Source organism: Oncorhynchus mykiss, chromosome 1, assembly GCF_057628025.1.
Source record: "Oncorhynchus mykiss isolate SJ-2025 chromosome 1, ASM5762802v1, whole genome shotgun sequence".
Classification (NCBI taxonomy): domain Eukaryota; kingdom Metazoa; phylum Chordata; class Actinopteri; order Salmoniformes; family Salmonidae; genus Oncorhynchus; species Oncorhynchus mykiss.
This window is the reverse complement of record NC_143022.1, coordinates 75,353,748-75,367,666: the sequence shown is the minus strand read 5'-3', so window position 1 is coordinate 75,367,666 and position 13,919 is coordinate 75,353,748. Positions and strand designations below refer to the sequence as shown.

The window sequence follows — 13,919 nt, the reverse complement described above, 5'->3', positions numbered from 1 at the left end:
GTACAGTAATCCAAATGCGCATGCACTAGGTCCAGACAAAGTCAAAAAAGTTATATTACAGTTCGTAGAAACATGTCAAACGATGTATATAATCAATCTTTAGGATGTTATCATAAATCTTCGATAATGTTTCAACCGGAGAATTCCTTTTTCTTAAGAAATTAAAGGGAACGAAGATAACTCTCACGGGCGCACGCCTGACTGAGCACATGGCCTTCTGGCAGACCCATGACTCAATCAGCTCTCATGGATAGGCTAAAGCTTGAAAACCTACAAACCTCAGATTTCCCACTTCCTGGTTGGATTTTTTTCTCAGGTTTTTGCCTGCCATATGAGTTATGTTATACGCACAGACATCATTCAACGTTTTAGAAACTGAGTGTTTTATATCCAAATCTACTAATATTATGCATATCCTAGCATCTGGGCCTGAGTAGCAGGCAGTTTACTCTGGGCACGCTTTTCAACAGAACGTGAAAATATTGCCCCCTACCCCAAAGAAGATAACATTGAAACTGGTTGGTTAGTTACCTGCAGATTCATGCAGGGTAGTAACAAAAAAGACTCCACTATGCAAGTAACTATTTCAATAGAATGTCACTGCGACAACTGTCGATTGACGTAGCTGGTAAATTCGCTCTGGCTATCTACTCCGATTTCAGAGCACTCGTCTGTGTGCCAGAGTGCAGAATAATTTACGAACCCTCAACACCCGTTAAATATGTCTGGTGTCAGTAAACGTTGGCAAAAAAAGCGTAATTCAATAGCTCTGCTAGGGCGAGTAAAATGGTTAGAGTGAGCTGTTCTCTCATTTGTGTCTGGAAGTAGCTAGCAAGCTACCCAACATTAGTCAGTCAGTTAGACTGGGTGCTTGACTGCTGCTGTTAGGTCAGAACACTCGGATCAACCCCACTCCTCGGCCAGAGCGTCCAGCATGCACTCTGATTGCTCCGAGAGCGATTTATGAACAAACAATCTGACAATGCTCTGAGTTTACCAATGCCCAGAGCACACTCTGGCACTCTAGGTTACATTTACCAACACACCCATAGTATAAGCCAGCCTTTAGTCTTGAAATCTTTGGTTGTTTTCATACAAAGCCTCACCAGTAAATCCTTAAAAGAAATGGGTGGGGCTAAAGCTTAAGATGGTGTGGGGCCAGTGTTGGGCCAGTAACCGAAAGGTTGCTGGATCGAATCCCCGAACTGACAAGGTAAAAATCTGTCGTTCTGCCTTTGAACAAGGCAGTAAACCCACTGTTCACCAGTAGGCCATCATTCCAAATAAGAATTGGTTCTTAACTGACTTGCCTAGTTAAATAAAAAGGTTACAACGATGCTGAATGGGTGTAGACAAAGAACTCTCCCCTGTAGGTACCAAAACATTCAAGGGCCATTTCCTCAAGTTAATCAACTTTCAAAGCAGAATTACTTCTCCATTGTTCCTCTACTTTTATCCAATGTAAAAAACACAATTTCAAATGTTGCTACATAAGACCGGATCGAGCCGGTCGGTCACATATTACATTTGCTTTATTTGAGGACTATTATTTAATTCCAAGTCATCTGTATAGAGCTGCTGCCTATGCTGTCTGACAGAGTCACTATTTGTGTAGTTCTTCAAAGTAAATACGGCATACTATCATGATTGCTGAATATTACCTAACAATCACAATTTTCAGGTTGCGATACCTCGCGAAGCAACCGCGAGCTCTGTATATCACCTCACGATCATGCATTCTTCTCTCGTCTGTAGCAGTTGTAATAGAAACACAGACCGGGCAAGTAGATACACATTGGTCATTGCACACTGAACAAAAATATAAACATAAAATGTAAAGTATTTGTCCCCTGTTTTATGTGCTGAAACAAAAGATCTCAGAAATGTTCCATTTGCACAAAAAGAGCATTTCTCTAAACTTGTGGACAAATTTGTTAACATCCCTGTCAGTGAGCATTTCTGTTTTGCCAATATCATCCATCCACCTGACAGGTGTGACATATCAAGAAGCTGATTAAACATGATCATTACACAGGTGGGGGACAATACAAGGCCACTCTAAAATGTGCAGTTTTGTCACACAACACAGTGCCAGATGTCTCAAGTTCAGGGAACGTGCAATTGGCATGCTGACTTTAGGAATGTCCACCACAGCTGCTGCCAGAGAATTGAATGCTAATTTCTTTACTATAAGCCGCCTCCAACGTCATTTTAGAGAATTTGGCAGAACATCCAACAGGCCTCACAACCCCAGATCACGTGTATGGCGTTGGTTTGCAGATGTCAACGATGTGAACAGAGTGTCCTATTGTGGCGGTGGGGTTATGGTATGGGCAGGCATAAGTTAAGGACAACGAACACAATTGCATTTTATCAATAGCAATTTGAGCCCACAGAGATATTGTAACGAGATCCTGAGGCCCATTGTCGTGCCAGTCATCCTCCTCCATTACCTCATGTTTTAGCATGATAATGCAAGGCCCCACGTCGCAAGGATCGGTACACAATTCCTGGAAGCTGAAAATGTCCCAGTTCTTCCATGGCCTGCAAAATCACCAGATATGTCACCCATTGAGCATGTTTGGGATGCTCTGTATCAGCGTGTACAACAGCGTGTTCCAGTTCCCGCCAATATCCAGCAACTTCGCACAGCCATTGAAAAGGAGTGGGACAACATTCCACAGGCCACAATCAACAACATGCAAAGGAGATGTGTCGCATTGCATGAGGCAAATGGTGGTCACACCAGATCCTGAATGGTTTTCTGATCCACACCACTACCTATTTGCGGTATCTGTGACTAACAGATTCCCAGTCATGTGAAATCCACAGATTAGGGCCAAATACATTTATTTCAATCGACTGATATCCTTATATGAACTGTAACTCAGTCAAATCTTTGAAATTGTTGCATTTATATTTTTGTTCAGTATAGTTAATTACCACGTTTTATGCACTAAACTATATAGAATATTGGCCCGTTGGAAACTACAGCTCCCTACTACATCGCACAGTTCAGGCTGGATCTGATTTATTTCTAGAGAAACTGTGTGATGTTCGCATTGACCTCATGGAAGAACAACATACAAAACGGAAATCAAATAATTGAACCAACGTCAGTCAATTAGTTGTTTAAAAAACTAAAAATAACCGACATTTCGGTTAATTGCTTAGCACCACCTGTGTGTTTCCTCTCCTGTGTATTACCTTCACCCTTAAGTCACCCGCTCAAGACCACTACATCAACAGGGTTCTCTTTCTATTCCATAAAATATTTTTTTCTCCCCGATAACTCACCTGTCCTCCTTGCCTCCCCTTTTCACCATTACTTTGCCCTCGCCTTTAATCTTCCCCTCTCTCATCCCCCCTCGTCTCTGTTTTCCATCCTCTCCATTTATTTCCATCACTTTACCTGCACTCTTTCATCTTCCTCTCACTTTCTCTTGCTCTTAGCAACTCCCTCTCGCTTTCATCCCACCCCCTCACCCCCCCTTTCCCTCACTTTCTTTCTTCCTCCATGTCTCATCTACTCCTTTCCACTGCCCCCACCTCCATCTTTCTACCCTCCCTCCCTTGTTACCTTGGAGGCGAGGAGATGTTGCTGTGCGTCTATCTGCTGCTGCTGTCTGGCAGCCATCTCCTGCAGCTCAGCCAGAGTCATGTCCATCCGTGGGGCCGACACCTGAGCAGGGAGAGACGGTCAGACACACACAGAAAAAGAGTTGGCAAAGTAAGACACACATACATATTGTACATATACAAACACATCATCTCTCACTCCAAGGCAAATGTTGTGTGTTTTGCATCTGTGTCAAGACAGGCCTGAAGCTATGTAGGACAAGCACAGTCTCTGCATGTGGGTAAATAGCACACACTCGTGTTCAAATATGGGGACGTTTTTTGCGTCATTGGTGACACAGGAGTAACTGAACTCGTTTTTCCCCTCTCTCCCTCTCCTTCTCTTCGGAAGCTTTAGATGTTACGGGTTTAAAAGTTTACTAATACGAAGAGCAGCAGAGGAAATGGTAAAACAAGTTTTAAAAAAAGAGCTAGATCAATGAGTCACAACAATTCAGAGGGAAAGTTAATGTTTGATTCATTGACTAATCCAATGACTCATAGGACAGGAAAAGTAGAGGGGGTTCAGCAATCAGCAGTGTAGCAACTATACTACACAGTGACTGAATGAAAAACTGCGTTTCAAAAGGCAAACAAGCGGACGTTTGTCTAAAGTCACTGGTTTCTGAACTCACCCCGTTCTCCATCCGTCTATCCCAGGTGCTCTTCACTCCGTTCCTCTTGGAGTCTGATCCTCGTGAGCCACCTGAAACATACATCCAAAACCTCAGCAAAAACAGTCCGAGAGAAGGTTAAAGCATAAAAAGTTGTTCTGACTATCATTAAAAGCCACCAAGCCTGTTAGGAAACTATGAGAAACTCACGCAAAGTGTTCATTGGAACTAAAGCTGATATGAGTGAAGCAAACGTCTCTCGCTCTCGCCCTTATATACACCACACACTGACACACCACATACAGTAGACACACACGTTCTGCAATAGGCTCCTTCGGCTGGAGGGGAGGAGTCACAAGCAGGTTACACAAACACAGACGGGCTAGCGTTAGCGACGAGCTAAGCCACTCAGCCAGCACAAAGACATCAGTGTCGCCCAGAGACCGGTCATAATCCCAGGATTTACTACAGTACCCCGGGTCTCTGAGGGGCTGATCATTGACTGTGTGTGTGTATTTGTGTCTGTGTGTTGAGGGTGTCTTAGGGAGCCAGTGGAACTGATTTCATCCCTCGAGCAAAGGCCCGTGACCAAGCAACTTACATAATAGTTTTGGACAAAATCTGCTACAAACATTGGCTAGGCCTGGGGGACTACTCAGGGGCACAATAACATGCTAAGCTAACTCTGAATGAATATTTAGTCTATAAGGTAATGCTATGACAAATGAACTGAATAGCCTACTTAGCTAACTTAATAGTGATGGGGGGAACTGTTTTGATAGTTACATATCGCAATATTTTTGGACAATATTATATTAATACATCGATTTGTAAAAACACCACATAACTAAACCCTTGAATGAGTAGGTATTATTTTATATAATCATGTAGTAACCAAAAAAGTGTTAAACAAAAATCTAAAACAGATTCTTCAAAGTAGCCACCCTTTGCCTCGATGCCAAGTGTGCAAAGCTGTCATCAAGGCAAAGGGTGGCTACTTTGAAGAATCTAAATTTTTTTTTATTTGTTTAACACTTCTTTTGGTGACTACATGATTCCATGTGTTTTTTCATAGTGTTGATGTCTTCACTATTATTCTACAATGTAGAAAGTAGTAAAAATAAAGAAAAACCCTTGAATGAGTATACATGCATGTATGCATGTATGTATGTATGTATGTATGTATGTATGTATGTATGTTGAGGTTGAGTGTGTAAAGAACTGCAAAACTGCTGGGTTTTCCACGATCAACAGTTTCCTGTGTGCATCAATAAATGGTCCACCACCAAAGGACATTTAGCCAACTTGACACAACTGTGGGAAGCATTGGGGTCAACATGGGCCAGCATCCTTGTGGATTGCTTTTGACCCTTTGTAGTGTCCATGCCCTGATGAATTGAGGCTGTTGAGGGCAAAAGGGGGTGCAGCTCAAAATTAGGAAGGTATTTCTAATGTTTTGTACACCCATTGTGTGTGTGTGCATGTATGTATGTATGTATGTATGTATGTACAGTGCCTTGCGAAAGTATTCGGCCCCCTTGAACTTTGCGACCTTTTGCCACATTTCAGGCTTCAAACATAAAGATATAAAACTGTATTTTTTTTGTGAAGAATCAACAACAAGTGGGACACAATCATGAAGTGGAATGACATTTATTGGATATTTCAAACTTTTTTAACAAATCAAAAACTGAAAAATTGGGCGTGCAAAATTATTCAGCCCCTTTACTTTCAGTGCAGCAAACTCTCTCCAGAAGTTCAGTGAGGATCTCTGAATGATCCAATGCTGACCTAAATGACTAATGATGATAAATACAATCCACCTGTGTGTAACCAAGTCTCCGTATAAATGCACCTGCACTGTGATAGTCTCAAAGGTCCGTTAAAAGCGCAGAGAGCATCATGAAGAACAAGGAACACACCAGGCAGGTCCGAGATACTGTTGTGAAAAAGTTTAAAGCCGGATTTGGATACAAAAAGATTTCCCAAGCTTTAAACATCCCAAGGAGCACTGTGCAAGCGATAATATTGAAATGGAAGGAGTATCAGACCACTGCAAATCTACCAAGACTCTGTCCATAGGACAACAATCAGTCGTATATTGTACAAATCTGGCCTTTATGGAAGAGTGGCAAGAAGAAAGCCATTTCTTAAAGATATCCATAAAAAGTGTCGTTTAAAGTTTGCCACAAGCCACCTGGGAGACACACCAAACATGTGGAAGAAGGTGCTCTGGTCAGATGAAACCAAAATTGAACTTTTTGGCAACAATGCAAAACGTTATGTTTGGCGTAAAAGCAACACAGCTGAACACACCATCCCCACTGTCAAACATGGTGGTGGCAGCATCATGGTTTGGGCCTGCTTTTCTTCAGCAGGGACAGGGAAGATGGTTAAAATTGATGGGAAGATGGATGGAGCCAAATACAGGACCATTCTGGAAGAAAACCTGATGGAGTCTGCAAAAGACCTGAGACTGGGACGGAGATTTGTCTTCCAACAAGACAATGATCCAAAACATAAAGCAAAATCTACAATGGAATGGTTCAAAAATAAACATATGCAGGTGTTAGAATGGCCAAGTCAAAGTCCAGACCTGAATCCAATCGAGAATCTGTGGAAAGAACTGAAAACTGCTGTTCACAAATGCTCTCCATCCAAACTCACTGAGCTCGAGCTGTTTTGCAAGGAGGAATGGGAAACAATTTCAGTCTCTAGATGTGCAAAACTGATAGAGACATACCCCAAGCGACTTACAGCTGTAATCGCAGCAAAAGGTGGCGCTACAAAGTATTAAGTATTAAGGGGGCTGAATAATTTTGCACGGCCAATTTTTCAGTTTTTGATTTGTTAAAAAGGTTTGAAATATCCAATAAATGTCGTTCCACTTCATGATTGTGTCCCACTTGTTGTTGATTCTTCACAAAAAAATACAGTTTTATATCTTTATGTTTGAAGCCTGAAATGTGGCAAAAGGTCGCAAAGTTCAAGGGGGCCGAATACTTTCGCAAGGCACTGTATGTATGTGTGTGTGTGTGTGTGTGTGTGTGTGTGTCTTTGCAGCAGACACATAGTGAGCAATATGTTTGGAACATCAATCGCAATACATATAGCATTGTGACAATCACGGTAAATATCGTATCAGCACCTAACTTTTGTGATAATATCGTATTGTGAAGTCCCTGGCAATTCCTAGCACTATAACTTAATATAGTCTGTATAGTTAGCTAGCAAAGCAAGCTTTATGAGAAAGAAGAAAGGAGAGACAGGACAGAAAAAAGCTAAGCCATCATTGGGAGAGAAAACACTGCTTAGCTAGCTAATTGTACCACAAGGCTAACTAACTCTGTGGGAAAGAACACAATGCTAAGCTAATCCATTTTAGTCCTTCACAAGGCAACTAACTACAAAGACATGGCCTCAGAACAAACAAGCGAACTGTACGGGAAAACAAGTGCAGGCTAAAATGTCCAGAAAGGAAAACGACCATCTAATCCCAGACACAAACTGTGAATGGTAGAGGGTTTAGGAATTATGCAACGAGGGACAGAGGATCCACACCGCCTCGTGGACAAAAATTCTAGTTTTTATGTCCCTGAAGAAAAATTAAGTAGTAACAACCTTATGGGGATGTGATTTGAACATCCCTTCGGTGACAGCTCTAGAGCAGTATGCTAATTAAGGCGGGTCTGGAATTTGAAGTCTGGTAATAGAAATCCATAGGCATACGAGGATCAAAGGGGTTTTAGGCTTCTGTTGCTCAACCCCTGTCCTGTGGGGAGGGCTGTCTGGGTTTCTCCTTTCTAACAACTTGTTACGTGTCTGAGATTGTCTTTACACTGTCTGATGTATGTACAGTTCATTTGAGAAAATCAATCAATTGAAATTCCAAATGTATCTGTGTGGTGTGCTTGTGTTCTTCTGTACGCACTTTGTCAATGTCAGGTCATTGGGAACTCACCAGATTCTCTGCTGGGCGCTCGGTCATGGCGCAGGTAGAAGCGCACCTCTGCCCTGTGCTGCCCCCAATGCTGGAGCACGTCCAGCATCCTCTCCCCGACTCCTACAGGTCGCTCTGATGTGGAGGGGGGCGGGTTAGAAAAGAGAACACACAGGTTTAGGATGTTAGAGAACAGAAGCAGTGCACCCCCCAGGCTTCAGAAATATTGACATGGACACCCCCTGTAAAATGTGTTTTGACCCACCTATCAGTATTCATGCATTTTTACATACAAGGACTAACGTGACAAGCGCAGCAAAAATGAAGGAAAACTCAAGGTGTGTGTCGTATGACGCGTTGTGTGGTTTGTTAATCCGGTCAGACCACACTGACTGACTGGACTAGGCTACAGTCTAAGGAGAGGCATTTAAATCAAGATTTCCGTTTTCACTTCATCTTTCTGAGAGGTGCTGCCTCAGGGAAGGACAATGACCTGTTGTTGATGTTTTCAGCTGACCAGTTACACAACCACTCCAACCGCTACACATCTTGCGTCTTCTCTTCATTACACAGAAGTACTAAAACACATGGTTGATTAGTGCACCAATGTATTTAAAACTTTCCAACCACGTTGTTCATGCCTTGGTGGTTGAAGATATCCCTCTAGTGGTGTGGGGGCTGTGCTTTGGCAAAGTGGGTGGGGTTATATCCTGCCTGTTAGGCCCTGTCCGGGGGTATCATCGGATGGGGCCACAGTGTCTCCTGACCCCTCCTGTCTCAGCCTCCAGTATTTATGCTGCAGTAGTTTGTGTCGGGGGTCTAGGGTCAGTCTGTTATATCTGGAGTATTTCTTCTGTCTTATCCGGTGTCCTGTGTGAATTGAAGTATGCTCTCTCTAATTCTCTCTTTCTTTCGCTCTCTCAGAGGACCTGAGCCAAAGGACCATGCCTCAGGACTACCTGGCATGATGACTCCGTGCTGTCCCCAGTCCACCTGGCTGTGCTGCTGCTCCAGTTTTAACTGTTCTGCCTGCAGCTATGGAACCCTGAACTGTTCACCGGACGTGCTACCTGTCCCAGACCTGCCGTTTTCAACACCCTAGAAACAGCAGGAGCGGTAGAGATACTCTTAATGATCGGCTATGAAAAGCGGAAACTGACATTTACTCCTGAGGTGCTGACTTGTTGCACCCTCAACAACTACTGTGATTATTATTATTTGACCATGCTGGTCATTTATGAACATTTGAACATCTTGGCCATGTTCTGTTATAATCTCCACCCGGCACAGCCAGAAGGGGACTGGCCACCCCTCATAGCCTGGTTCCTCTCTATGTTTCTTCCTAGGTTTTGGCCTTTCTAGGGAGTTTTTCCTAGCCACCGTGCTTCTACACCTGCATTGCTTGCTGTTTGGGATTTTAGATTGTTTGGGGTTTCTGTACAGCACTTTGAGATATCAGCTGATGTAAGAAGGGCTATATAAATACATTTGATTTGATTTGATTCTCTTATCACAAAGAAGTTTGTGAAATAATCAGGACAGTAATAATGCACTGCCTGTTTTTTCTTGTTGGAATGATCTAAACCTAAAGAATAAAACAGCTTTGTAAAAAGAGGTGCAAAATAAATCTGATTCCACTTGAGCACTTATAAAATCTTCCCCTCAAGGACACAGAGGTACTCCAGCCTGAACACAGGCACCCAGTCTCGTCTCTCATGGCAACCACACACAACCATGGAAACGGTCCACTTCTAACCACAGGTACTTGAGTTCTAAGAATTCTTGGAGAGCAGCTGTGGGGATTGTGCAAGGCTGAAGTCGTATTTCTCCACTTGAGAGAGACTTGTGAGAGATGTGTTATCTCTGTGGTGGGCTACAAAGATAATACACCCAGCTTGTCAGCGTCAGAGACAACACAGACAAAGATCTGGCCAGTTGGCACACAGCCAGCCTTTATTCTGTGTCCCTTCCAAAATAGTATGTTCTCTCAAAACTCTCCCTATGTTCTATATAATCTTGGCGTTTGTTTAGAAGACAAGATGTGTTTTTCCCAAGTAACCAGTAGATCATAGACATTGGTACTAGTCCAGGTGCCTAAATAACAGGCATAGGGGTGGTAATTGTCAGGCATATACGCGCGTGAAGGGGGAGAAGGCTCACCAGATCCACGCCACATCTCAGCCAGGTGGCATTCAGTCTCTCCGGGCTCCTTACATAGCTCCACCACGTCCCGGCACAGCGTCTCTGGGGTAACGGGCACCTCTGTAAAATGCTGGTCATTGTTACTGAGGTACACTGTCAGGAACATCTGAGGGACAAAGAAGAGACAAACCATGGGATATTAGAATGAGGACATCCTTCAACATTTGAAAATCGCACCATATTGTAATGTCTACTGTTCACATAAACCACTTCACAAATGTTATGATCAGAGTTGATGAAGGCTAGAGATGCCCACTGAGGCATAAGACACATGGCAAACATAGTTATCCTAAAAACACAATCAATATTGTAAGACAGTGACAACTTCAAGGCTAGAAAAACCTGCATATGCAACTCTCAGTGATGGTTATCTAAAAGCCCCGCACCTGCCTGCACGACACTGATAGCAACATGCTGCGGAGAACACGGACGGAATCACGGAAACCATACATTAACACGGAATTCAACAATATTCTAAAATGTGCTGAACTTAGTAGGAAATGAACTAAATGTATTGAACTTAAGTAGGAAATTAACTAAAATATTTTGATATTATTAGAAAATGCTTTCATTTGTCCAAGATGATCATATGACATGAATAAACTGTATCAATGATTTGCATTTCCCTTCACTTTCTGGGAGGCATCAGCACAAGACTGCATGTCTGTGTGTCTGTTTTTGTCTACCACTTTGGGTAGTCGTCAGCGATGCTAATGTAATGATAACCGTCTTCTGGTAGATGGAAAGGCTTTGCCAAAAACCTTCTCAATTAAATGTTAACTACAAGGTAGCCTGTGCCGACCTGGCAGAATTGTATCGTGATTATTTGCATTAATCCAGTAGCCATTTGGTTTGCAAACTCTGCAATCACATGAGCGCTACAGAAACGTAGCTAACCAAATAATGGTCTCTGGCTGGAGCACAGTTTAATTAAAGAGCAACTACACCCAAGACTCTACATTTCTTTGATTTTTCACAAACCTCAAAAGTGGTCTCCTGATGTGGTTTAAGCATCAGGAACATCCATTTGTGTTGTTTTTCTATAAATAATAAATTGTGATTTTGAGATTGAAAACTTGAAACTAGAAAAAACAGAAACCTGGAAAAACAAAACTGGAAAAAAAGGCATTTGGGAAAAGACAAAATGGAATCAGACAAAAAATAAAACAGATATTGTCTGTGCCCTCGTTCCTCTGTATCCACATGGAAACCGGAGTAGAGTATCTAGCATTTTTCCCTGCTGATGGCCTGCTTATGTTAACCAAGGCTGTCGGCACGATGACAGCCCTACTGCTAACAAGCAGAGCACTTTAAAGGGTAGAAATACTGTAGCTCTGGCTGAAGGGCTGTCTATTCAGCCAAAATCACTTATCTGCCAAATTTCACTGAATTTGAAAATTTGAAGTTGTTGCCGAGGCTGCCCCTGCATTGGCCTCAAGACGGTGAGATCTAACACTGAGAATGACTGCGAGATGGGACTCAAGTCTTTGATAGTTTACTAGAAAGCATGCCACTAAAAACCCATTGGATTCATCTAAAAACACACGCCACTGAATGAATAGAGAACCCAGCCTCAATCCCATAGTAATGTTTCAGTGAACTTGCTTCAATAAGCCCTTTACAGATGCTGACCCTCCACGCTGAAAACCCCCTGTTGTCATAAACAGATGCGCGTTTCAGAAGCTTTGGGCCACTCGTGGAATATGCGCTCTGCAGTAATCTGCACAGATATTGGCGTGACAGATTGAAATGAAACTGTTATAAAATAAACAACGGATTCCGAGGTCTCCTGTGGATAAACCTATGGTACAAGGTGAACTAAATACACTCAGTGTGTGTGTGTGTGTGTGTGTGTACGTCATCCCTCGTTGACCCAACCCGGCCCAAGGAACATCATTCTATCATTCCCGTCGACTTTAGTACTGTTATGTCAGCTAACTTAAATAGAATAACATCCTTTATAGATCCAGTTTGTTCAGAAGCAGTATACTATTCCCTTTACCACAGTAAAGAATACGCAGCCCAGCCATGCCTAGGAGGGCTACATTAGGGACATTGGGTCATTCAGGTCACCCAGGCACAAAGGCTGAGGGCAGTGCAGCTAAAGCCCTCTCAGTGAAAACAAAAGACAGGCTATAGTATAGGTTCAGCACAGTGGGCTCCACATCACTGCATCTCAATGGTCTAAAGTGGATTCCCCTCCTTGTCGCTTGGATGTGAGAGCGCCAGAAAGGTTAGAGCTGATTCCAAAATGGCATCAACTACACTGCATTCACCTAACCTGTATTTTCAGGACACTGACATTGTCCTAACTAGGTAGCCAGTAGGGTCTGGATGATACCCGCATTGTTAAATAAAGGTTCAATTTAAAAAAATGTAATACATTTTGTTAGTTATACTTGTTAGTTTTGTGACAAGGAAACAAAACACAAAGCTGATTTAACTTCTTCAGTTAAACAGCCCTAATGTTGGGAACCAAATTTTGTTGCCATCCAGAGTCACATGTATTTATTTTCCAAGCTATACTATACAATATTTTACATACAGCAGGTTTTTAAAGGACAATTTTTTTGCCATGGAAAAAAATAATTGTCACAGCCCTAGTAGCCATCCTTCTAAGAGTCCGTTCTAACCATAAAACTGTTCTCTTCTGGCCTTTTTTTTAAATGCTCAGGTTTAAGAAATCAAAAGCGATCTCACAATACACACAGTTAATATCACCGCCGATAATGCAATCTAGGTGGTCCAGACCTAACCAGTAGTTTGGTTAAATACGGACGCAAATGGCCACTTTATTGAATGATTAAGTAATTAGCCATAGATCATGCTTGGTAAGTAAGCCAATCATGATCGCCCTGTGATTTGATGTATTTAACCAGGCAAGACAGTTAAGAACAAATTATTATTTTACAATGAAGGCCTACCCCGCCCAAACCCTGCTCTAACCTGGACAACGCTGGGCCAAATTGTGCTCTGGGACTCCCAATCACGGCTGGTTGTGATACAGCCCGGGATCGAACCATGGTTGTAGTGACGCCTCTAGCACCGAGATGCAGTGCCTTAGACCGCTGCGCCACTCGGGAGTCCTATGATGATGGGGGATTGTATATGAAAGGGTCACAGTGGTTCACGCCACACCCTCTAAAAGGACCACCCGAGATGAAGGGAAAGGGTTTTAAGAACGACAGATCCATCATTCACAAATTTCCACCTCAGAAAGGGACATCCCACCTAATGAAGTTCCTAAATACAGAATTGTTATGGGTTCAAACAGAAAATCTGGATGAAATTCATATTTGTTGCCGTTATTATTCCAGTTCTCCGCAGATTTGGCCCGATTGGCAAATTCCTGTGAGATGTTAAGACCCAGGAGGGTGCAACTTGACGTGATGGTAAAAGCCCATGGGCCACATCCTCTCATGCAATGCCATGTCAATTGGGCACATTGTGGCGCTATAACAAGCAATTGAAAACAAGCAATTGAAAATGCAAACTTTGAAAGGTCCCACCCCTCACCCCTTTTGACCTAGTCATGAAATTTGGTA

General features: G+C 42.7%; 1 protein-coding gene across 6 annotated transcripts in view; it reads right to left on the bottom strand.

Moving 5' to 3' along the window:
- The window catches only part of tp53bp2a (tumor protein p53 binding protein, 2a), a 51,876-nt gene that overhangs the window by 21,130 nt on the left and 16,827 nt on the right, over window positions 1–13,919 (bottom strand). For 3 of the 6 annotated variants that reach the window (XM_021610871.3, XM_021610856.3, XM_021610879.3), the window contains exons 2-5: window positions 10,333–10,480; window positions 8,194–8,307; window positions 4,254–4,324; window positions 3,581–3,682 (exon numbers count right to left, since the gene is read on the bottom strand). In XM_021610871.3, the coding sequence (XP_021466546.3) occupies window positions 3,581–3,682; window positions 4,254–4,324; window positions 8,194–8,307; window positions 10,333–10,480 (435 nt within the window). Of the gene's footprint in view, window positions 1–3,580; window positions 3,683–4,253; window positions 4,325–4,442; window positions 4,534–8,193; window positions 8,308–10,332; window positions 10,481–13,919 lie in introns of those variants that run through there. The other 3 variants (XM_090240113.1, XM_090240116.1, XM_090240120.1) reach the window with 2 other exon arrangements.